General features: G+C 41.3%; 1 protein-coding gene and 1 long non-coding RNA gene across 19 annotated transcripts in view; both read right to left on the bottom strand.

The window, feature by feature from the left end:
• The window catches only part of mef2cb (myocyte enhancer factor 2cb), an 88,703-nt gene that overhangs the window by 19,621 nt on the left and 42,445 nt on the right, over nucleotides 1-26,637 (bottom strand). For all 18 annotated transcript variants that reach the window (XM_015360780.2, XM_015360755.2, XM_015360801.2 and 15 more), the window contains 2 exons: nucleotides 25,003-25,188; nucleotides 12,764-12,967 (listed from right to left, as the gene is read on the bottom strand). In XM_015360780.2, the coding sequence (XP_015216266.1) occupies nucleotides 12,764-12,967; nucleotides 25,003-25,056 (258 nt within the window). In that variant the 5' untranslated portion in view covers nucleotides 25,057-25,188. The remainder of the gene's footprint in view (nucleotides 1-12,763; nucleotides 12,968-25,002; nucleotides 25,189-26,637) is intronic.
• Nucleotides 492-12,749, bottom strand: LOC138237745 (uncharacterized). Its single transcript, XR_011189117.1, has 2 exons — nucleotides 10,149-12,749; nucleotides 492-6,775 (listed from the first exon to the last, which is right to left on the bottom strand). It is a non-coding gene; the product is annotated as an uncharacterized lncRNA (long non-coding RNA).

The raw sequence follows: 26,637 nt of genomic DNA on the forward strand, positions 1-26,637 counted from the left end.
CTGCGGGGGGGGGGGGGGGGGGGGTTTCTTCAGGGGTCGCTGTGGGCCGGAGAGCGCCAGCGTCAGGCGACCAGAAGGCACGTGGCTTGGCCGTGCTTTCTGCCAGGGCTCAGCAGTTTCCGGGCCGGCCCGCGGCGACATCACTGGCCGTCAGCAATGCGACTCATTCGAGACATCCACACCTGTCAGCAGCCCTGCACCTGTCCTTCTCAGCCGGCGGGGGGGGTGGGGTGGGGGGTGGGGGTGCCCGCTGGCCGCCAATCGGGGTGCAAGGCTCTCAGGCATGGCCATAGAAGGCTCGCTCTCTCCGGCCTCTGCGGCCCACCGCCCCGAGCTTCGGTGTCGCGCCATCTGGGACACGCTGATGCTCAAAACAAAACCCGGCCAGCTCCGAGACGCAAATCACACACTGCTCGTCTGTTCTGCTTTTCCGTTTCCAGTCTTTGCATGAGACCATGTATGGATTATTATCATGATTATTAAAACTGATACTCAAGACATGGTTTTTTATTCTTTGTACATTCTTTAACACAGCAATTTAAATCCATTCACTAGTCATTAGCCTAGAATGGCCTGATCAGATATAGAACAATCACTCAATTTCACTTTTTGCTTTTGTATCAGCAACACTTCCTATTGTGATATCAAGGATTTCCGGAATAACACATACAGTATTGTGCAAGATCAAATATTACAAACACTAAAGATAATATTTCTAAATCCTGCCGCAGACCTATATCATGTAATATATTTTAATCAAAGAACATTTTTTTTTGCCTTTTCCTAACAAGACATCTAACCCCGCCAGAAAAGTCTCAGTGACTCTGAGCTAAAACTGTTAACGGGAGTAGTAAACAAAATCAAAAAGCAGCTGACTGGCTTCATCTGAAGTGCTGCGAATCCAGGGGGAAAGAAACTTTTTCACTCATTCTCGGCCTTCCCCTTCGGAGCTCTGCTCCTAATTAAACCGCTTCTTCATCATTCTCCCTCGGCTCGGCTTGTCAGGGCACTACTTTGTGCCATGCAGAATGTAGACATGGTGTCCTACATATCCTCATCATCTGTAACCTTCAGCTCAAGACTTGCAGCTAGGAGAGCACAGCGCGGGGCTGGCTCAGGCTACGGAGGGCCGCCAGCCGACGCCGGCCCATTGCCTTTTGTGGTGAACATCTTACTCGAGCCTCCACGAGAGGCACATCAGAAACCCCCTGTTTCCCCTGTGGCTATCCTGTCTCCCCCCTCACTTCAGCTTGTGAGGTGATTGTTTCAGATATAGGACCTGGTGCCTTGCTTTTTAAAGGGACTTGCAGTGCTCACCTTCAAAGTGAAGCTGTTCTTACATGTTATGCTTTCTTTTAAAAAAAACCCTTCGGAGTTCAATACTGGGAGAGACTACAGGCTTAGTACATGCCTCAGCACAGTATTTCAGTCATATGACTCTCTGCTTCCTACAGTCAGACTTTCCTGACGTGTCCTCATTCTGCTAACATTATTGTAACAACCACACTCCGATGTTTCGCTCAGTATCAGCAGTGGCCTTTTAAAAGCAAAGTTGAAGATGTGATCAAAAGAGTGCTTTTTGTGTTTAGAAATGAATAAAAATACATCTTGGCACAACACGCTGCAGCTGTCCAATGCCTGCTCTTCCTACAGTGGATAAGTCTGGTGCCGAGTGAAACTGATGTTAAAGTTCATGTGGGCAGTGACCATTTCAAGTAGGGGGTTGACAGACATCGCTAATTCTATGTCCTCCAAATGAATATCCCCTCAGACCAGCTCAAGAGCTCACTGGTAAGTTTGTTTACTGTGCAATATCAAAATTCACTGCATCAGAATATCATCACAAAAGGCAACAACCCCCTGTTCCTCTACTAGATTTCCAGACTGTGGCTACACAGAAAAGGACAGAACCCATTGAAGTCCTGGATTCCTATTTGTATTGTTAAAACCAGGCTTATGTTGGAGAACAGTTAGATTACTTTTCTAAATAACACAAAACTTGTTGGCATGAAGGTAGTCCAATTAAGACTGAATTACATCATTCAGTTCTGCAGTTACGCCCACTCAGCTGAAGGCAAGCAGGGACATTTTAGCTATTAATTTTAGAAGACATTGGTAAAGCATTAACCCCTGAAATAAGACTGAGCGGTACAATATCTTATGAAACATTGAACCTTCTGAGCTCAGCCTTCTCACTCTCACCTTAAAATCTTGCCATTCGAGATGAATGCTACACTACATCTAATACACAGCACCTCACACACACACACATTTGCTAAACAAAACAAGGCAGTTCAGTATGTCTGCAGTTCTGACTGTAAGGTATATTATGAGTGCCTCTTTTCCCCACGACAGTGCTTGAATACTAAAAATGTACTACAAAACGAAATTATAAGAGAGCAAAATTATAATATTCGAGTATTGATAAACAACAAAGTTGTTTCGATACCTGCTTTTTAAAAAAAAAAAAAGTGATTATCCTTAAAAAATGCAGTAACACAGACTGGTCTTCCAAACTTCCCTTAACAGGGTAGTGGCACTCCGGAATTTTAAAGAGGACAGTCTTCTGTTTTCTGTACGCAACGCAGACACACATTTTAAAACTACACTTACGCGATGAGGATTCAATCCTAGCCGCCTGTGGACTCAGAGAAAAAACAACGTCACCCCCTAGACAGCTGATAAGCACCACACCAAAAGACCGGGCTCTCTACTGCCATCGAGTTTCTTCACCGTCTTGATTTCCGGGGGGGCTGATGTCACTCCACCAACTAGTGCACTAAGGCCTGTTACACTTAATAAGCTAAATTAGTTGGATTCTTTTTTTTGTCATTTTTGTAAAAACTGTCACTGCGAGCTGTTTATTTCTACATCTTATCATTAACATTGAGTGTAATAACGTAGAATTGTTTTATGCGTCTCTGTGTTGAGTGAAGTATATTCACCTCAATGTTCCCTGCAGCTGCTGAGACAGTTGTGTGTGGTGGCCTAGCTTTACCTACACTTCTTCAGATATGGTGGTATGCAGACTGATTTAAGTAAAAGAAAGGCTAAAGTTATAGTCGGGTTGAAGTTAAAGTTCTGATATGGTTTTTAACAATAGATGTGCACGATAAGACCTTTTATACTTTTTTAATAAGTATATTAAATGGGTAAACCTTTCCTTATTCGTTCCTCATGCCAAGAAAACTCCTAGCAATTTAAGTGAAAAAAGCATATGTATATCTGTTGTATAAAAATGATTATTTTCTGGTGAGAGCTGTTGAAATGCTATGCTTTTATTGATTCAGCATACGACACAGCAATGACTTTTAAATGATCTGTATTTATAACTTATCTTAAGACATCATATAACTGGATTACTCCCAGTCAGTGCTGCTCAACGCAGACATAGCCCACTGCAGAACTGGATTCTGAGTGCAGTCTCTGTTAATTTACGAGGAAAAAAACGGAGGTTCTTAAAACACAAGGATCCCCTTCACAGACTCACTGCGTTCTAGGCAGACTCCTGGAGAGCGACATTGTTCAGCTTCTGCCAGTACAGAGCTGAATGGCAGGCTGATCAAAACGGCTGAGCATATTAAAAGCAGATTCTATGAAAAAACGGGAAAGCCTCCATTTCATTATCTGTGGTTTAAACACACCAGAACCATGCAGCAGGCATTCCTGCAGACAACGGCACTGAGAACTGGAGCTGTGTTCTGATGGCATCACTCGAAAACCCCTGATGCAAAACGCCATTTTCATAGCACTGTATAATCTGGAGTGTTTCCAGTGGCTTGATCCACTTTGATTCAATCTGTAGCAGCTGTGCATCATTTGAAACCATTGGATTGGTGACTTTTCCATAATTTGCCTCCTTTGAACACTCCAAATGCTATAATAAGGAATCAAAGGCATAAACATGTGATTTTACAACCCAAAGTAAAGTGCCAGTGTATTTTGTAATAATGCACTTTAATATGTAATTATAGCTGTCTGAGGGATGACATAGGATGCGTTAGATGAAAAAAGAAATCTTTAGATATTCAATCTGTGAGGATTTACTGAATATTTAATCCGTCACACAAACAGCCAGAGGATTACAGCTGTGGCTGTACAACAACTGCAATTCACAAGCAAAATATTAAAGAAATCTTAAGGGTCATAAAACATCAAATTACACGTTTAGAGAACTCAATGGTGATCACATGGAGCGAGTTGTTTACAGTGAGTTTTAATAGTCGGGGTGAATGCGTTTCCACTACTGACATCAAGGAGCAACGTTTCCAGGCACTTTTCGAACTGGGGGGGGGGGGGGGATTTCTCAGATCTTCAGACAGGCAGCACTGGAATACGAAACTGCGTGTAACATTTGGAACAAAAACAGCGCTCGTCTTTTCATCGGGAGCGAGATCTAAGTTAGGTGACGGCTGGCCTGCCAGCGGGAGGAGCTGCAGTTGTTTTCTGCTGTGAAGCTGAAGGAAGAAAGACTTGGGAGCTGCAGATGAACTACAGGGACAAACTCGCTTGTTTTCACACACGTGGTGGCTCCAGCTCGAGGTTCACTGGGACCGTGCCACATTTTTGCCCTGTTTTTCCATGTCTGCATTAGGGAGACAATACGGCAAATTCATTTGAAACCTCGGCCAATACGCCCCACTGACACAATGCCAGCAGTGTGAGTCAATAAAGAAGACGCTTGTGGTCATGGTCCCTTACAAAAAGCAGCAGGGAGCCCGGCAGGCAAGATGAACAAAACGCTTTATAATGGAAGGAAGAGCTCCAGTCTGGCCGATGTGAGCAGATACAAGGACTCCGATTCTTTTCGGAGTGAGTCAAAGCCCTCTCCATCAATTATCAGCTTTTGTCTCCCGAGCCTTATCACCAGCAACACTGCAGGAAGGGGACTGGGTCTGACTACAACAATGAACAGGCGTTTGACCTCTTGGTACTTTGCTACCGTCTCCACACCCTACCCACACCAAGCCGAGACAGAGTGCCCCGTACGTATGATTCCTAAAATAGCTCATGATTATTCGCGATTTTCCATCCTTCCATCCAAATGCTTAAAAAAAGTCTCACAAAATACACGAGCATCAGTTTTCTTCTGCTTGGTGCACAAAGCCTGACATGTTTCAGAGTTTTCTTTTGTACTGTACATTGTCAGGCGTCAGCTGCAACACAAGCAAGAAGTGTTACAGTATCTTAGCATCCAATATTTTGTCTTCCCTCACACTGCGGGATACGGTAATTTCCAAAACCGCCTTGATGGATATATCAGAATGTGACATTAGATGTGTGTGTCATTTTGATAAAAGCACATGTGCTCAATTCATTCATGCTCAAAAACTGCATTGATTTAAAAAAAAGTTTACTTTTCTATCTTGGGATGAGGCAAATAATTTTGCCAAAACAACAGAGGTAAACAGGTAGAAACTGCAAGAGGTTTTAAAAAGTTGGAATTACTAACAAGGTGATTTTCTATTTCTTTGGAGGCAAACTGTCATTCTAACCATAAAGCTGATAAAGTAGCCAAATGAATTATATAGTGCTTGTCTGACTTTTTACATTTTGGATACTTTTAATAAGATACGATTACTTTATTGGCCATATACAATTTCTTGTATTAGGAATTTGTCTTTTCACATACTCCAACTTGCTCTCCATGAGACACACAGACAGGGAGAGAAGCTTGGGATCAGAGCGCAGGGTCGGCCATTGTACAGCGCCCCTGGAGCAGCTGGGGTGAAGGGCCTTGCTCAGGGGCCCAACGGAGTAGGATTCCTCTGCCGGCCACAGGAAAAAAACCGGCAACCTTCCAGCCACAGGCGCTGATCCTTAGCTACAGAGCCACCACACCTCCTATGAGGCAAAGGGTGTAGAAACCAGGTAACACCTGGTAGAAATCCTTTCTTAAATAATTCTGCTGATATGTCACACCATGAAAAACTAAACTTGCCCAATGATCATATTTCTACAGTTGTTTCTACAGGTTTCTATGATCGCTGCTAGTCGGACCTCCCCGCTAAGCGGTACTATAGCTACACATGTTGCAGTCTAAAAGAACAACAACTCATCGACATCATCCATTAGCAATCACACAAAGCAACATACATGGTGTTGGACATGTTGTGCCGATGTAAAAAAAAAGCCAAAGAGCCTTTGTATACAACAGTGCACATGAAAACCCTCTTTTCTGAACAGCGTGAGGGCTAAAATAGTATTCATGTGGTGGTTCTCTCAGTCCCGTGGGTCCCTAAGGCATTTTCTCTCACTGTGAAAAGACATTAGCTACAAACTAGCACGGCGAAAGGCGAGAGGGTGCTTGGGCTTGAAATTTCCTTTAGCTATTAGAGACTTTGGAAAACAAAGCTGTCCCTTTCATTTCTTAAAGTGTTTACAATCTCCCTGAAAAAAAAAAAACTGTATCCTTGGGCTAAAATGTTTATTGGCACCTAGCTGTCTGAAGGCAGAGTCTTGTGCCTGTGGTTTTCAAGGGTACTTTATCATCGACTGCATTCTCAGAGGGATCTCTGAATGAATAGAGCAGGGTTACTCAGACTGCTATTCCACGCCTATTCTTCTCCATTTTCCTTGGCACGAGTGTGAGCCAAATCTATTTTTAGCTGTGCTGCTTGCTATTTTTAGACAACTACCGGTTATGAGGCATTTATTAGGGAAAGAATACAAAAAAATACAAAAGGGGGAGGAGAGCCAGAGCCAGCTCCCAGGCACAGAGTTTGAAACCGGCTTGTTTTAACGTGTATCTCCAGGCCATTCAGCTGCTTCCAATCTGAAATGGGGCAAGAAGAGAGAAAAGAGAATTCAACAGTTCTGGCTTTATAAATAACCTCGCCTCCTGGCGAGAACACCCAAATGCAACAAGCTGTTATTATGTTGGAAACAGTAAGTTCAAGAGGAAAAAAAACAACAAAATAAACAAAGAAAACTATTGGAACATTTGGGGGCTAGCTTTGAAGGGTGAGGGGAAGCTTCACAGGCACGTAATGTGTGACAGTTTTTATGCTACTTTGGAGTTTGTTTGCAACTGTCTACGTTGTTTAAAAAAGAGACCACATGGCCTGTACAGTAGGCCCGGTTCTATTTTTAACAGCTACGTATAGAGCCTCACACAACCCAAATCTAACTGCAATTTTTTGCAGAAAATAAATGGCAAATATATTTAAGCTGCCCCCACAAAAGAGAGATGTACTTCCTTTCTCTAATACTTCTGTATGTCTTTTTTATTCTTTTTAATCATCAACAGTTGTTTCGTAATTAACCTACATTTAATTTCACGCTTCGGTTAGGTAAAAAAAGTGAAAGCCTGGATCTTTTAAGATATGCTTATTCTTTCAGTCACGATCTGAAACAAGTGGTAAGAGAATCGTGTCCTTACTAGCCCCTTAACTGTTACGTAACCATCCTCAAAAGGTAATTTACTTATTCCAGCAAATCCGATTCTCTGTTTAATCCTTTGCATACAAGGAAAAAATATGGCTGAACTGAACTAATAGTGCTCATTTTCACATATACAAACAGGAAACAACTTTCAAGCTTCTACTAAAAGATAAATGTTTTTTAAAGAGTTATGTAGATTTATTAATAAGGACATTAAACAGACATCTCTAATTTAAAAAATAACAGTGAGTCATTTTTTTAAATAAAAAGCAACTACAGTATATATCCATTTCTTTCCAGCACTGCGGCATATATCCAGTAATTGTCATTAAACAATGTAATAAGGATTCAGAAGTTACATGTTGGAAAGAAAATTAAACACTTTTGTTTTCCCTCAAGTTAAAACGTGAATGAATTTACAGATCTCACTCATCTAAACCAAAAACAATATTCATGAATACAATTAGAAGATTAGACTAACAGTTTAAAGGCATATCATGTTGTAGAAATCTGTTGATGTACAAGTAAATGATTAAACATTTTCTTAATTAAGTCAAGGGAAAAGGTCTGATGCAAATTAGCCTAAAATCAACCTAATTAATTAGCAAGCCTGTTATATTAAAATATTAAAATCAAGCAATTTTCCTTTTGCTGAAATAAACATTGCATAAGCAATTTAATGAACCGGTGAGAATGTTTATTTTTTTCATGCAACAGTTTTAGGGATGAAATTACACATCGCTCCTCACACATTTCAACACAAGACAAAACATACCAGGTTGCACATCCTAATGAAAAAGCTTTTTAGAATCTCATTAGCCAGGCAGCTAGTCATTAACACTGTGACCTTTGGAAATAATTAACAGATTTTTTTTCCTCTCCTCTCCTCTCATTCAGAAGTTCTCTGTGGGTAAGGGAAAAACGGTCTACTGCTGGCTTTCAAGATTTAAGAGAGATAATTCAGATTAGGCTAATTGGGGGAGATGGGATTGTCAGATTCCTTTCAGACACAGCACACTGTCCATGTGGCAGGTCATGTGCAGGGTGGCTTTGTCACCTGAATGCCATTCAATAATCCTCACTGATGATGCCAAGTCTTATGCGTCAGCAAACCCCTGCTTCTTCGATGCCACTGCACAGTCACAAGGGGATGTTTCAGTAAGCTTTCAGAAACGTGTACCTGTTAATGCCAGTTTGTCAAATACATACTGTACAGCGGCAGGCTTTGAAAAGTCAAAAAAAAAAAATAGAGATCTTGCCTCTGACCAGCTGCTGGACTTTCAGATCTTTAAAACTGATTTTTAAATAATTTGCCACAAAAGGTCACCTTGAAGCTTTCTTTAGAATCCACTGTGCGTGGTCTCTTCAGCGTAGCCAATTTTGGTAAATATCAGAGCTGAGGCTGAGGATCGAACCCTTGTCTTGATGTGAAACATCTTTCGATAGAGCAATTAATGAAACAAGGCATTATCATACACTGAGTGATATCTAGAAACAGCCCACCTTTCATGCTGTTCTGAGTGGTTTTCGACAACACTTTATTCAATATTCAGTTTCAAGTAATGTTTTTAGTCCAAGCAGGTCAACCGCAGATACAACACAAAAAATGGTGCAATTGTATTATGCTGTTTATGATTATAGTACAATAATTTATGAATGTTTAATTTGTGACACTCTGTCCTCAGACATGGGTGGATTTGTCTGGGTTTTTGTGATGTGTAATTACATATTTACATATCTGCAACTGCATTATCTAAACACACAAGCAATTATGACCAAAGAAAGAGGCATGAGACAAAGCCAGAAAGTTAAACTGTGATGTTTTACCGTTTTGATGTTATTTACACATGAATAACATACAAATAGTAAAAAAGATAAACTTTTTCCAACTTGAACTGTATGGTTGGATGTATGACTTTTTATTAGTGATGAAACTGTGGCTTTACTGTTCAGTTACGATTCCTGATTGGATTTTGTTTCTGTCCAATAAACAGTAGCACATGTTTATCAGTAAACACACAATAAAAGAGTTGGCTCAAGACCTTGAGGCAATTCAGCAATGCTATAGGTGTCTGTCCTAATTTTTTTTAAGTTAGAGTTGATTATGCTAAGAAATAAAAAAATGGCTTCTTTTTTTTTCTCCAGTCCTGAAAAAAACAACCAAACTACCCTGTAGCATAGACATGAGTAAAGGGGTTTTTACAGAAGAAAGGCAACATTTGGACTTTATCTACTGCCAGGATTCCCTCAAAATCCAGTCTCTTTCTATAGCACTTGGTGACTTTCCTTGCTCCGAAATCACATCAGCTACACTATTTAAATGTTAGAGAAACAGCTAATAATAAAGAAATGCCAATTGAAGACAAATAACTAAAAAGCAAAGAGCAATTACATGTCAAGCATGTGTAATCTCTAGTTCCACAGGCTCTGCTGTAATTATTAAGAACGTCCTAGCCTTCTTTCTAACTTTTGATGTTTCCAGGTGGGAGACTTTTAATGAGAACCTTCAACGGCCAGCAACTCGGGGAATAATGTTTACATCATATATAGTCCTGCAATTCAAGGCTTACAAAAGCAAAAGGAGGGACCAAACAAAAAATCCATCCATCCAGAGCTAACCTCTTAGCGCAATACAGGGTGACGATGAGCTGGAGTCCATCTGGGAAGCCTACAGGTGTCTGGCAAGACACAGCGTGAACAGGACACCAGTCCTTCACAGCGCACACACATGCTGATGGAGGACAATTTAGAGGCAGGCGGCTTACCTAGACCATGTCTTTGGACAATGGGAGAAAGCTGGTGCACTTGGAAGCAACCCACCTGCAAACTAAACACACATAAGCCAACCACAGGCCCGAATCGAACCCAGGACCCAAGTGATGTGAAAACACCATGCTACCTTAAAATTGGATTATTTTTGTTAAAGGACTGCTTTTGTCAAATTTCAGTTTAATTTTTTAAATGTAGTGTCTAAATTTGCTTAAATATTTTTTCTTTTTTATAGGACTAATTCGGGTAAGAAACTAACAATTCAGTCAGTCAGCTGGAAAGAGAGCTGAGGTACTGACTTTTTCTTGGTGCCTGTGCCATTATTCCCATTTCAAGCAGTGTATTGACAATACACCTCTGGCCGACACTCCTTTATATATGATGCGTGCTGGCACAGAAAATGAGGCTTTTCATTTGGTCGTTCTTAGAGGATGCACAGTTCAAGCTTTCATTGCAAAGGATAAGACATCTGCAAGAGCACCCAGAGACCAAAGCTCTTTAGTCTGTATAAACATTGCTGAAGAGCTTTCACAGTCCTCTGCGCCATTACACCAACAACGCTAATTATCAGCCAAAGACATGCTAATTACATGGAGCTTCATCGCTAATGTAAAGACCGCTTTTCAGCCACCCACACACTTCAGAGCTCTTTTCTCCTCTGCCTTGAGGCAATTCAGGCTCTTGAAAGGCTGGACAAACTTTCTTATGTACTAACACTGGAGCTGTAAGGGCCCAGCACAGTCAGCTGATTATCTGCCAGCACTTCTTCAAGTCTCCCAGCCCCTGCACCAGGCTTCTTACTCACACTGCACACATAACAGGAAGCTTCGATTCGTTCCCCGGCAATATCCAATGACATAACTCAAGAGCTCATGAGTCTCAGCACGAACGGAGCCGTGGTGATAGAAATCAGCGCGCTGATGCGTGTTCGAGGCCTCATAATGTTATAATTGAATAGGATACTGCTGAGCAACATTACGTGAGATCCCTTACTCAACCGAGGAAAGAGGCCCAGAATAAAATGTGTCAATTAATACGGACTTTTATTTTTCCTGCACATTTGTATCACTGAAGCTTGACATTTCACCTAGGCTTGTTGCCAGGTTCGGGTCACATCCTTTTTTCCCTTACATCTCCCCCCCTACAGATCTGTGTTACACAATATCTGTAACGCAGAGTTCCCTTTATGCAGGCAGATATTGGAACCCAAGAGAAAGTCCAGTGCTCAGACTTTCTCGTCACTGTACAGACAAAGATAAGGGGTATTTTGCTTTTTAAACATGCGGCGCAGAGTCAGTAAAGCTATGCCTTTTGCATCATTTACAGCGGAAAGCGTAGCCAACGTCAGTCCTGCACACCCAGCTGCAGGTGGTGTTATTCTGTAGCCCACTTGGATTTTACATCCGGGAGATCTGGGAGGGGAGACTGAAGGATTGAAGGATTTCAGCTGTGGGGAAACCATCCATTTGTCGTTGGATTAATACTGAAAGCTAAAACTTTCAATGGCTTTCTCAAATCACAGAGGGATTTTGGGAAACCAGAAAACCCTGCTATAGCTCTACTTTATCTATAGGAGCCATCTGGATGTAAACTCTTTTCTGACGATCTCAACAATTGAGAAGGAAAGTGGCATGAGCTGTATCTACCCAAAGAGCTCAAATGAAGCATGTTGTCAATCTAACCCACAGCTAACGGAAAGGAGACACAACGTTTAATTCTGACTTTCCATTCTGATAAGACAGAAACACCCAGTGCTGTCGTGAGCCTCATCCGTTAACGAACAAAATCAGTCTGACGTGCCCAGAATGTGAGCTGATGTTGGCTGGGTCGCTTTACAGTGCAAACCATCAGGTTTTGTCTTCCCAGGACTGAAATGCACATCATGATGCGTGTGCAAAGAAATCTCAATTGCACTCCAATCTGAAGTGAGTCTTGGGGGGGAGGGGGGGGTGTCACTTAATTATGCTGAATGCACAGCCATTCTGTTCCTCATTCTTACACGAGTCCCCGAAGTCTGCATTCGCCACATCAAACATCGGAAACTCCCTCCCCATGGTCTGTACACGCTACCTGCACCTGCCTCTTGACCTTTGAAATGGCACATGTTTCTGTAAATCTCTCCTCCTGTATAAGCGGAGATGAAGCAGGCATCAGGAAGCTCAGCGCACGGCAGACCACCTTTAGAGCGTACTCGGCCGTCTGTAAGCCTGTTGCATAACAAGGTCACTCTGGACTTAGGAATCCTTGAGGATATTCTTTTCATCCTTAAACTGACTTTGCAACTCAACATCCTTCGTCACTCCAGCTTGCAACTTAAGCCACAGCTACCTCTGCTTGTCACGGGCTGTCAAAGATGTTCACTCTGCTGATGGGTCAACATGTTCCCTATCTTCAGAGAAATACAATAAGCTTACACGCTTTATACATTTCTAAGTAGCACGAACTGTAAAGCAATGATTTTTTAAAATGCTACTTATTAACAGGAAAATGAAAAAACTGTGTCTTTGGATAAGAAGCAGCCAGCTATTTGAGGCAGAAGCTCTTATCAGTCTGAAAGTACAAAGCTGATATCATTTTGCTATGAAAGGCCTAAGGGAGATAGTGCCCTTACCTCAACAATATCTGAGTTTGTCCGGCTCTCATGTGGCTCATTATACTCTGTGTATTTCAGCAGCACCTTGTCCATGTCTGTGCTGGCGTACTGGAACAGTTTGTTAGTGCTGTTGAAGATGATGAGAGCGATCTCACAGTCGCACAGAACACTCAGCTCGTAGGCCTTCTTCATTAACCCAAACTTTCTTTTTGTAAACGTCACCTGCAGAAAAAGGAGACAAGGCATCATCAGCTAACAAGCACAAAAATCCTGCTGTTCAGCTACGTTATTTTTATCTTTACGAGAGCACACAGCTGCAATCGCCTGGCATCCCATCCAGGGTGTGTCCCGCTATGTGCTCGCTGCTTGCTGGGATAGGCTCCGGCTCTCCTGCTCCAGTATTGGGTAAAGTGTTATGGACAGGGAAGAAACAGACAGGGATCTGCAATGGCAAGTAGCACTGCTTCAAACACGAAGTTTGTGAACCTCAGGACTTGTGTTTCTCTCATTTGTACAACAGCAGCAAACATTTTTCTTTGAAGACTGCTTTTTGACACATGGTTTGCCCTTAATGCTTTAGAAACAATTCGACAGCGCATTAACCCACATGACAGTAGCCTGAATGGTTTCTTTAAGGGGTTTTGGAAAGGCTTCTAAGCTTTCATTTTCAAGCAGCACTTTAGCTTATACTTAACTACTTGTAAATGAATAACAGAAAAGTGATCATGTGTGCTGGACCTACACCTTATATCCTCTATGCCAGTGCTTTAAATGTAAAGACGTGCACTAAAGCCCGACCCTGGTTTCAAAATGTGAAACTTTTAAACCAAATTGATTCACTTTTCTTCTGCTACACGTCTTGCGACTTGTCCCTTACAATGAAATTAGGAGGTTGCAGCTCGCTCCCAAAAATAAACCAAGGCCTATTCAGAAAATAAGAAAAACTTGACGTGTCCGACGCACGTTACCGTCTTCCCACAAAAACCACATATGCCATCTACATGCTCGGGCCTTGTTCTTTCACCTCAGCACAGAACGTCTCCTGCTATTCTTGTGTTTCAGCCTTGCAGCGACCTGGGCGATGTCTACGGCCCTTCACTGCTCTTGTTATCCATGCTGTACGAGCCACAAATAAGAACAGAGCCAGTGGTACAACATGTTTTAACTGGAAACCAAGGTTAAGCCTACGTGATACTGAATCACACAACTATCCAAGATGAAAGGGCAGGTTTAAGACACTTGAATATGAACTGCAACGCTCTACAAACACAGCCCCTCAAGTCTGAAGATGAATACATGTATAGTCATGAAATCGTTAATTAACCCCTTTGGTAGATGAAGCTCAGAAGTGTGTTGAATGCGACAGGCAGACTGAAAATCTATGGTATTAATTATTCAACCCCTATATATTGTAGCGCATCGTGAAGAAGTCATTGTGAAGCAATTAATCAGCTCTGTTAATGTATTAGGCAAAATTGAGTCCAGTGCGCTTGAGGTGAATTGTGACCTACTGCATTAAGAAGAAGTGTGGCTCCTGGTTGTGTACCGGCACTGCTTTGGAATATGGTGAAGACTGGTGATGTGACTGCTGCTGGACGTCATAGTTTTCAGACTTCGATGGGCACTTTTCACCTCTGACAGGGAGCTATAAAACTCAGAGGCAACCCTGGAAGCAGAAAGGGGTTGCTACGAAACCAAATTGTTCTCGGTGCAGAAGAGCTCAGGGGCCCTCAGTGGAAATGCGAACTCCTTGAAAGCTGGACAGTGGAGGATCATGCTGCAGCAGGAGGCCTGGGCTCGCAGCTCAGGGGAGATTGGCGCCGTCTGAGGAGCACTCTGAGCCCCTGAGTGACCAGAATTCCCACCATAATCCCAGCCGGAATCCCGGAAGGGGCAAATGGCAAAAAAGAACGTTGAGAGAAACGATCGTTTTGATTTGACTTCAAGTAGAAACACTTTTTTCCCAGTGAGAATATCTGGGATCTGACTGTAAAATAATTACGCCACTGGACAACTGTTTAATGCAGCCAACTAATGCCAAGAGAACAGATTTCACTCCTTGAAAGTGCTTGAAAGTAAATTGTTTAGACATTTTAGCTGGTTCTCTGATTATTAGGTATCATGAGAATGAATCAATATATTTCCTACACTGCGATCAAATAATAATTTTCCCATGAAAAGAGACCTCACCCAGAGAAAGAAAAATATTGACCATTGTTATGAGTATTTTCAGTTCCTGATATCTCCAATTTGATCACACTGGACTATCCCTTCAAAATTAAAAAAATAATCTTTCAAACGGTACAGGAATTGCCAGCGATAACTAGGTTGTGCCATTACGAGAAAAAAAAATCGGTATTTTTCTGGAAGAACAGATGGTACACAAAGTTTCAGACTGACTTTTTGTTACATAAGAAACTGGAACAAAAGCGCAAAATTAACTGTTAATCTCTTAGAATTAGCATACAAATCCTACCAACAATGATGGACATGGAGATCAGTGATAAGACTGCCAACAGCCAGCCATTTTGCTAGTGGGAACACTTTGGAAAACCTCTGCTCTAATTTTGCAGAGTCTCAACTGCCCCAGACCAGTATGCCAGTGAAGAATAAAAAGAAAAACCTGGAGCACATGATGACTAACACCTGTGTCACAATGACTAATTGTCACTGAGAAAATCATCTCGGCTTCTTCCTCTTTTGTGCATTACTGTCTACTACTCGGACTATAAAGTAAATGAGAATGACTCAGAAACCCCAAAACACAGTCTATGGAATAATTCAAGAGAGGAAAGGGTTTGTCTTTAGTATCATTTTTAACAGTTCCCCAATCAAGAAAGTTCAAGAGCTGTGTATCAGTTTTAACGAAATGGCTGACCAAATGGTGCAGAAATGGTGGCATGTGGGGGTCAGTTCATCTACAGAACGCAGATGAAAAACAAAACAAATAAAATTCTACAGCGCTTTATTGAAAAGAACATTTTGGATGCAATGGATGTAATATGAGGCATTAACAGGATCACTGCAACCTGTAAGGTTTCCTGGAAACCACACAAGAGAGGGCAGCGCTCAACAGCACTTTCGGTCATTTGCGGCTCCTGTGAACGAGGACCGGCAGCTGGGTTTGCACTAAGAATAAGTGGCTCATGTGGGAAAGCGAGTCAAACACGTGAGGACGAAAGCTGGAAGCCGACGAGGACAAGGTGAAGTGTCAGGGTGTAGGGGACAGAACAAGGAGCCGCCCGGAAATATGGCTGACTCGACTGTTTAGTTTCGGTCTCCTATTAATTTTTTAAAATGTATCTGTAATGCGGAATCCACAGCTTGCAGTATTGGCTTTCCTTTGAAGCTCCAGCTGGTCATGCCAGGGAAAACGTGACATTCAAGGCCGTCTAATCCCAGCAGTCAGCCTGTATCTGCTCAAAGAGATGTCTCTGCATGCTAGGACTCTGTACTCCTACTCCTGGGGTTGGCACAGACGTCACATACAGACAGGCACGCATTCAGACTCCAAGTCACACACACACACTCTAGCACCAGTGTGCAGCCTGTCTTTACTGTGAATTACAGTGCACTGATAAAAAAAGAGAAGCCTGATAATGCACAGCCTGTATTCTTCTAATATGATAATTAACCTTCTGGATAACACTTCATAATAAGTGTCATAAATGCAAAGGCAATTATTATTTAACATATTTCCTCTTGAATTCAAACATCAGTGGGTGGCACGGGGAATATTTATTACTAAGAGCCAGTTATCAGCTAAACATATTCAGCAAGAAACAATATAATTGTATGAGGTCCTTTCAGTGAATAAGGACCAGCAGCCGGGCCCTATAAATCACTGTCACATGACGGGGGTAAATCTGACAATCTGAAAGGGTTCCACAGAGCTAGATTTGTTCTTTATACCTTCTGAATTTTTGAGACGGCAGAATAAAATGAAAACCAAAACCTCAATAAAGATTAAATAAACTAAATAAACTAAATCCAAGTATTTTTAATGCTTGGATTGATTATGTTATGACCACTCTGCGGTGCATTTTCTTTAAAAAACCCACGGCTACAAACAATGTATCAATGAGAACCTCATCATGTGTTAATCCAAGTATCAAACTAGAGATCTACTACTAGAGATCTCAAACTACAGATAACTACTGTTCCTCTAGCTGGGGTGTGATAATGGCCAATGAAACACTGTTTTCAGTGATCTTAGTCAAACACACTTTCCTTGGAATATCTTTCAGCTGATTCTGTCACCACCGAGCTCCAGCTGAGCATAATTAGACTCTTCAGATTTTACTTTTTACTTACTTTTTAATGTAAGTCAACTTAGGTGCAAAGTGCAGTATGATCATTGAAGCTCTTAAACCAGTGTTATTACTTCAGGCAAGAGCAAATCTGTCTGCATCAAAGAACCAGATTCTACAAACACACATTTCTGCAGAATCAAAATATGGTTTTACTTGGATCTGCTTACTTTTGCCATTTAACACTGAACTCTGACATCTGGCTTCAAGATCTTTTACAGGTAAAAGGGAAACTCTTAAAATGAAATCTTACGGAACATTCTGTCTAGTTATAATAAAAAACTTAAAATGTATTTAAAGTGGTCATACTGTATGTTTAAACAACAGTAAGATGTTTACAAACAGGCAGAGCACAAACAATGCAGATGTAGATCTATAAAAAAATAGATTTTGTATGTAGATTTGAGCACTGACTGCCCACCATGGTCACTGATTCCGTTAAGACTTCAGTTTATCTGAATGGAACTCAAATACATGGCCTTGCGGGTTCAGTGCGATAGAAATTGTTTTCAGTAATGAATCCATAGATATAGCAATAGGAGCTTAAATCATTTCCTTTCGTTTTGCAGCTCCAGTCGAATTAGAATACGTTGTCGAAATACAGAAACATTCCTTACCGAGAGTGACTGTGGTCTCCAATTTACTATTGGTGTTTGCAAACCTACGCTTCTGAAAATACAATTTATTCAGCTGTTTTCTGCGGTTGTGATAATGTAACGCACATCCAAACCATTATATCAAAGAGGATTGATACATGTTGTCAAACACCTATTTCCCACTGAAGCTAATTACAGAAAAGGACAGTTTAAACACCTTCACCACACTGTAAAGCGTTCAGAATGTCAATATGCAACAGTTTGTTTAAAACTGTAGTGCAAAACCTAAGCGTGGAAAAGATCCTTTGCAACCACAAACCATTTTTAAACCCTTTGTCGTTGACCTGGTAGCCAAATTTCCTACTGCTCTACTATGTATAACTTCAATACCAGTTCTGAGTTTGCTAGATGATTTTATTCCACCCCAGGGCTTTCTGTTTCCCCACCTACGCTTTTGGAAGGGCCCGAGTATTCAAGTACCAGAAGGTCACTCAACAACCGGGTGATTAATGGGAACAATCATCCATCATGGAGCCCGTTTCTCCAGAGCGTCCATGCTCGTTCTGGGGGACGGACAAACCGCCGGGCTTCGCTCTTCCGGTCCCTCTCTTGGTCGGGCCGAGGCAGCGCAGGTATGCGGCGCGGAGAGGACAAACATGTTTACCATCGAGGAGGCGGGAGCTCAGAAGTACCTCCAGCTCAAGAAGGTCAATCGGAGCTTCATTCCCTGTCATGCGAAGGGTCAGGAAGCACATTTGTATGCATTTCCTCTCATAACAGGAAGAGCACAACTGCTTCCCCTTCACAATGGCTCCGGTTCTGCGCCCCACCGCCCGCCTCCGATCCCTCAGGGCCTCCCGAAAGAAACAAGGATGACAGGCGGCTCCTTATCCCTGCCCCCCGAGCCCTTGCCTTTGCGAACACTGTCCCATTGTTTTGGGAACCAAAGAGATCAGGGATGAATTCAGTCAAACTACTCGAAGAACTATGAACTTTTATGCCTTTACCGATCAATGACAACTGAGTCTTTTGTTCTTTTACTTTTAACACAAGCCCAGATTGCGACCACTATCTTTTCTTAAGTTATGTTGTTTTTTTTCCCCACTGTTGAGCTACACTTACACCAGCTAAATTGCTAACAGCAACATGTAGATTGGTTCTTTAAATTAAAAAAAAAAATTAACTGCCTACCTAATAAAAAAATGTAAAAAGTCTTTCCAGGCTGGCTACTATATTCACTAAACCTCCATATCAACCTATCAAAAACCTTTGACTTGTTTTTTTCACTTTTGCAGAGATGTAGATGTAGCCGATGCTGTTATTCACCGGCGAGACGCTGAAACAGGTGACAACTGAGGACTTTTCGGTGTTAGATTTGGTGCTCCCTATCAGACCATCCAAGGAATTTGCACAATATTAAAAAAAAAAAGTCGGAGGAATCTCTGCAAAACAGAAAAAGGTGTTAAGGTTCTGAACTTCCGTAGAGAGCAGAAAGCGCGCCTGTTACGGGTGACGAGAGCAGACATTCTGAAGAACTGCTAGCAAACTAACAAGCAAGTAAAGGTGGGAAACATGGGGTGTACATGTGGCGATGGCAGGGGGTGACAAGCTACCCAAAGGGCCTCATTATTTTCCTGCTGCTAATTTTACTGATTCTCGCTCTTCCGCTGCTATTTCCACAGAAGGAAGACATTTTACTTCCAGTGGCTTTCGCGAATCCTGGCTCTGAAGTCAGGAAGAACAAATAAGTAAGTAGCGAGAAGCATGAAGGGGCAAGTTAGAGTGACATGAGCCCTTCCTGCCCATTCTCCCTCGGGGCTCTTCCCCTCTACCCTTCCATCCCGACCAGCGGATGCCCTGAAGAGCACCAGCCGACTTAAAAAAAAAAAAAAAAAAAACATCCGACGACTCCAAACACTTTGGTAGGCGGCCTTAGCAGGAAATGGTTAAAAAGAGGCACGTATCTTTTTGCTATTCCTCCCCACGTGAGGCGCACACCTTGAAAGCTTCTGAAGGGCTTACTTACGGGGGACAAGAAAGTTCACCCGTGTCTCACTTTTAGCCGTGGGGCTTCACAGAAACTGCTTGTGTGGAGCGGAGGGGAAGCAGACCTCTGTGTACAGTAACACAGCTTGTCTGTGTGCTCAGAAGAGGCAGCCTGCTAACCAACTGAACAGACAGCTTCCATTCGCATTTGTATGTACAGAGTGTGGGAGGACGGGCAGCAGAACACAACATATTTTTAAACCTCTGTCTTTGCTGTCCGCCTTCCTAAATATAGCTGCCTTTCCTCATGTCTGACTTTGGTTTTACTAGACTGTACTTTAATCATCTTCGCTTACAAATTAACATACCATCAATGAAAAGGCACCGCCTATCTTTGCGAGTAGGAATGCCATGCCCATATACCTGAAATTCGATTGGCTTATATCATTTTCATAGGGAGGATCTAAATCCGTTACCTGAAAGGATTTTAATGGGGGGGACTACCATAATTGCATGTCCCAATACTAAAAATGAAGGACATTCAGAAGTCACTGCGAGGCTGTGCATCATGTGGACTGAGAACAGGTCAGCGTTTGTGTATGAGCTCTCAAGTGGCAGAAGGAGTAAAATGAGGGATAAGGGGACTGCGAAAGGCAGCCACTAACAGGATGTGAAATATTATTCTAACAAAGCTGAGGAGCATGACTGCTGCACAGAACTTCCTGTATGAATTGTTAAAAGAATCCCACAAATACCCACCCACGTCAACTCAAGATCTTTTATGCCCGGATCTGATATGAGTAGCCAAGGAAACAACACAGGTAGTTTCATCAAAACATCATTATCAAACATCAGAATGGGCGACGAAATGCAGCACAATCATTTATATACAAATATCCCACACACACTGTTGGACACACACACAATGGGGATTCAAAAGGGCAAGAAAAGACACTAGAGCTGGACTCTCATACAAACACCTCGCAGGCTGCTGACTTCTGTTCTGAATAAACTGAAGATCTCGACTGTTTTCAGAACTCAGCAGGGACAACGTGAGGAGTCTAACACTAGACTGGGGTGAAAAAAGTTACCGTGCCATCTGGGGTGTGCACTGAGCTTTCTCAAGTGCCGACTGACTGGTGTAAGAGGCAACAAATCATTATTTCTGCCCAGCTGAGAACTTTTATTTGGAATTCATGGGAAAATGTAAAACAATGCAAGACAAAAGGTTAAGGGGAGATGACGAAAGAAAAGCCTGATATAACCAATTCCAGCTGGTGCATTTCAACTGGAGCAAAATCATCCGACAACATGAAAAATCATTGTTCGTCTGTTCGTTTCATCAGTGTATTTTTACTTTACAGCAACACAGATCAAAATCACACAATTTCTGTTCTTCCAGTATTATTATGAGATTCGCATGGCTGGGAACTTAAAGACAACTAATGAAATAACTTTACTGTTGCTTCTTTTTTCCCCAACAGCTTGAAACAACTCAATGTAAAAAAAAAAAAAGATCCTGAATAAAAACAGTTTTAGAAAAGAGTCCTCAATATTCCTGTTTGTCTCAAAGAACAAAGGCAACATAAGCAGGAATGTTTAGATACATGTTTTAGTGATAATGACATAATGTCAAATTGAAAAGTGTTTAGAGGGCTAGGGTAAAAACCTGACTATTTTGTAAACTAAAAGTTTGAACCTGTATGCTCTTATTCCAGTGCGCTGAAGGTGTTGATCCTTATAATCTTATTAAAATTAATCTGACTTGGAAAAAACTAAATATAATAACTGGGCCTGATAAGCATCACAACTTTTGACCTTACCCCACAGCTACTAAGTTTCGATAGTCTAACAAGCCAGCAGAGACCAACACATTGGGGTCTTTCAGAATTAAGTTGCATGAAGTGTAAGAGAGAGTACTAATAAAAGGAAACTGCAAATGTGTCCGTGCACTTTCAGACACATTGCTGCTTGTTTGATCTACAGTAGAATTTTAATCGGACCGACAGCAAATCCATATTGAAGGAAAATAATGTGAGTATGACAGTTTATCATAAGCTGCTGCAGAAAATCGATTGGCTAAAACTTTGTTTTTAGGGGCTCACAAGTTATGCTTTAATGCAAAGCTATGCATGAGAGGTCCTAATTTTGTCAGAATGAAAAGATACATTGTGCCGTTTTCTTTCATTTTTCTTTTTCAGTTAGAAGGACCATTTTAGCCGTGTAAATCATTCATCTTCCAGCAATTGGGGGGTCTCAGGACACAAACCAAAAATATTCCATTGTGTTCAACTTTGATATGCTAAGTGCATGGCTGAAGAAAATGAATATATTAAACAAAAATGCCGACAGACATTTAGAAATGTTTTTCCCTAAATTATTACAGAAAAGCATTACCACATATATAAGTCATTCAAATTATTATTTTTGCAACTTAATGTATGCTGTATTAACTTGCTAAAAATGAATCAATTAATGAATTAGCCTTTAATTGAAATAAATCATAGTTCACTTTAGCTGTTAACCTTGCATCCAGTTCAATAACTCAGCCTGACTTCCAACTCTAATGCGTAAACCAATTAAAACAAATAGAGTACGGACGTATTACTTTCTGGTTTGGTTCTAAAGTAATAAGTGACCTGTTGGGAGTAAATGAATACTATACCCATCATAAATCCTTCAATTTTCTCAAACAGAATTTAGTATTTAAAACACAGAGAGTCCTAGTCATGATTTATTATGAATATACATTATGAAAAACTCAAATGCCTGTAGTGGCTGTATAGCCATGATTAGCTTAAACTAAAGCTTAAAATCTTCAACAATGTTGTCAAAGGGAACAGCTGCTAATAAAATAAATGTATTCTTTTTGAAATACCACAGGCTTCATGCCTAGATACTCTGATTCTCAAAAACCAGTTTCTTCATGCTAAATCTAAGATGACCTAAATTTGTCTTCCTATGACAAAAAGGGAGGTTTCAGGCAATTTAGTTTAGTGAAACCAATTCTCCCTATGTTTTCTACATTTAGCTGGCAGTTCAATTCCAAAAAGACGCTGAAAGGGATTTGCTTTTTACCAATATTCGGAAAAGTTCTCCAAAGATAAGTGATGTCTGGCTGAAGCCAATGTGCTTTCAGAAATTATTAAAGATATTTTACTACTTCACGCAAAGCGAGTCTTGAAGTTGTCATCCACAGACAACGATGTGGATATCGGTCTTTCAAATACAGCACACTGAGATGTAAGACATTCTGAGAATGTAAGCAACCACAAGTATATTATAGAACTTTGGCTCTATATACTTTGCACATGTTTAATTCCTTTGTACAATATATTAGGTATTTGAGGGCAGAATGGCACACTCAAAATAATCTTTTTACTTCAGCAATCTCATTGAACAGACCTCTGCAGACTATGTTCAATAATTCATAAGGCATGCCCTTGAGATTTGCATTTAATGGAGTCCATTTTTTAAAAACCAGAATTGACTTCTTGTGTTTTATAATTAAGTTATTTATTTTAAATGTTAGATCAGATTTTAAGCCAATGAGTTTTGAAAGGCCACTGGATGAAACATTGAAGAGTGGGCTTTATATTAAGGGCCCAAGGTTTTGTGAACTTGCAGCAATCCTTTAAGGTTTACAAGACAATTTAAAGAGTGTCATTAAAACTGTTAGAAATCTACGTCTCTTTCGCAAAACATTTAACGCTTTGGGCTTTGAAACACGTTACAGCTCAAAGCAGACACGAGGCTAACAATAAGAACAATACTATAGGTTTTGTGGTTTTGCATCTTTTCTGAAATACTTATTTATCTAGGTGAGGCATTTTCTTGTCATGGTGGTTAAAGGTAGGTTTAGGGCTACGGTTAGGCATAGGGGGTTTTCAGAGGATTTAATTCTTCTTGGGCTGGTTCCCAGTACCACCAGCACTGACCAGGTGACTATAAAGAAACAGGACCAGATGAGCAGAATGACCTCCATTCATTCAAGGCTTCTCCAAGAAGTATGTTACAATACGAACTAAAGATAAAGTGTTTAAAACAGAGAGAGCATTCTGGGCAGAAACAGAAAAAACTGCACCAAATTGCCTTTTCAGCCTTTTCTGTTTCATTTTTTTCATCTTGAAAACCTCAAATTCGTTAGGCAAGGCTGTTCATTAAAAGCTGATAATTCATTGTGGCGTTTGCTCTCAAATGCCAGTGCTAATGCATGGATCAAGCCTTGTTGTTTAGCTTCACATTCCTATATACAGATAATGGGAAACGGATGGATAGTGCAACTACTGTATCTAAAGCACAGAAAATTAAATACTTTAATTGATTATTTGATTGTATTTTTCTTGTCACATCAGGTATCGTGACACAGTTAACATGAACACAGATTTCTCAAACTTTTTGTATTGTAACGCATACAATGTTTTATGCCAGTATTGGTAACCTAAAGCCAGTGATCTCAAGGCTGGGCATGTTAAACACTTCTGAAAATAGGATGTTTTGCTGAAAACACCAAGCCTTTCTCATGTCTTCTCAAATGCGTGCAGATTGTGAAACGGCTGCTAGATTTAAAAGACTTCAGACTATTGGGTTAAACAAAGGTAAAAATAGTCTAATAGCTGATAATGGTTTTGTGGCCGTTATCATTTACTGGCATCTTGGTTGAGGTGTAAGATTGAAGTCATGCGTTCTTGGAAAATGTAACACCTCATAAACCTGTAGCTCAGCCACTAGATGCCTGCAGGAAAACCAGGGACCTCAAGATAGACTTGACACTCTTGAGACAGATGATAACGGAAGATGCCAGAACTCATTCTTTATAACGAGGGCCATTTTTACAGATCGCAAGTCACATCAGAGATACTACCAATCAGAGGAGGCCATCTGGCCACAGATCTCATTGTTTTCTATTCCTCTGCAGTCCCAAAGCCAGTGAATAAATATCCCGTCGCTCACATCCAAAATTCCCTTGTACACACCCTGCAAAGGGACAATTTAGAGGAGCCAATCAAGGTGAACCTGGATGTCTCTGAGAGATGGGAGGAGAGCACACCACGTGAGCACTGGGAGAACTGAACCCAGAGCCCAGCAGCCACGAGACAGTGCTTACAAATGTTTAAAAAAGAAGCTCAGACTGCAAGTTGGCACGCCTGTTTCACCTGCCACGTTACCAGATTTGTATTCCACGGAGATGGCGCCACGCGTGAGGGATGTGGCGCCGTAAAGGGAGATGTGTTGGTGGCTACGCTGCTTCAGAGCCGATCATCTTCAGCGCTCCCACATGGGAAGGGCTCCCACCTGTGCAATCGCATTCCCTTGGTGCTGAATGCCAGCTTTAGAAAAAAAAATCAACGAGGTCTCCGCTTACCTGTCTGTTACGTTCGTCCATAATCCGCGTGATCTGAATCTTTTTTCTCCCCATAGTCCCCGTCTTCTTTCCTCCCTTATCTCCAAAGTATTGTATTTTTCTCCTTCCTTTCCTTCGAGTATCCTTCCCACCACTCTTTCTCTTCTTGACTTGCTCCGCTCAATTCACAAAATCTAGCATCCACACCTGAAACAGAAAAACAGAGGCAAGCTGTGTTCAAACTGGCTGCAGGAGCAGAGCCACTCACGGGGATAATCAAGCAAAAGACCCTTGTTCCCTCTTACAGCCAGATTTCCTTCGTCGTTTTGTCAACCGATTGCTGCGCATCACCTTAGTGAAGCAAGTGTCAATCATTCATTATTTCTCTTCTTTTGAGACTTATACCGTAAATTCACCTAACGTTTTACTCCTTCACTTTTGTGAAGGAGGAGAAGAAAGAACACCGTTAGACGTCTTTACAATGAGCATACGAGTGTCAGAGAGGTTACAAACAAGAGCAGGCCATTAGGAGCCACTTTGCTTGTGTGGAGAAAATAAACATGTCCTAACCAGGAGACATGCCGCACTCCGATTAGAGTAGAAAGACTGACAACGTAAACCAGAGAGTTCCTGTGAGAAAGAAGTGTAGTGGACTAAAAGTACCATTCGTATTCTATGCGGGTCTTTCAAATGGGTTAAATGGGTTGAAAGGCCTCCTCTCATTTTTATGTTCTCATGGTCTAATAAATGCAGAAAAAATCACAACGCATGTAAAAAAAAAGTTTAAGGTAGCAAAACATGTTATTTTGATAGCATCATGTACAACAGGCCCTACCTAGTACAGTATGTGTCTTTATTTCTCCAGGATTAAACTGCTGTAATGCCTTGCTTACTGGGGTATCTACTTGGGTGTTAAATGGGCTTCAGTATATCTAGGATTGATAGGACAAGTCCAGTGGCTCCCTGTGAGTAAGAAGGTGCTTAATGTTTCTCTTGTTCTCTTGGAAGGTCCTGAATGGTTACCTGAAGGTCTTATTGTGTGAGTACAGTCCAGCTCTTAACCTGAGATCTGCTGATTCTGGCCTCCTTACTCTGGGAAAAAGAACAGGTTTTCCCCACATAGTGGGCAACAGAGCCTCCCATCTGCTGCACCACGTCTGTGATTGTCACTGCCTGAATCCATTCGAGACGGTTGACGCTTTGAAAACGACTTAAATGCCCGTCTTTTCACTTCCGCTTCCACAAGGCTTAACTCCTGGAGCTTTTTTTCCTAGAAGCAAACTTTGTGTTGTGTATTATGTAGATGCAACTGGACAGCACTTTGAGTTTCTTAAAATAATAATTTAAGACAAATGATTAATATTACTGAGCCCACTGCTCCTAACTCATGAGGCACCATCAAACATGCAGCCCTTCTCAAACGTGAGTCCTAATGTTATTTTTTATGGTTTAGACCTGGAAATGCACAATTATATTAATCTTTTTTTTTAGCTTGAAGAAATTAATATTGGTACTTAAGATAAATTCCGTTTTTCTTGGTCTTCTTTTAACTAAATGACCAAATCTCATGAAGGATAGTGCAAATCAGAGATGTAATGAACCTCTCTGTATCTGTGTGCATTAAGTAGGCCAGCTAATTCATTTCTGAAGAGAAAA

The sequence above is a fragment of the Lepisosteus oculatus genome, chromosome 3, assembly GCF_040954835.1.
Source record: "Lepisosteus oculatus isolate fLepOcu1 chromosome 3, fLepOcu1.hap2, whole genome shotgun sequence".
In the NCBI taxonomy this organism is placed as follows: Eukaryota; Metazoa; Chordata; class Actinopteri; order Semionotiformes; family Lepisosteidae; genus Lepisosteus; species Lepisosteus oculatus.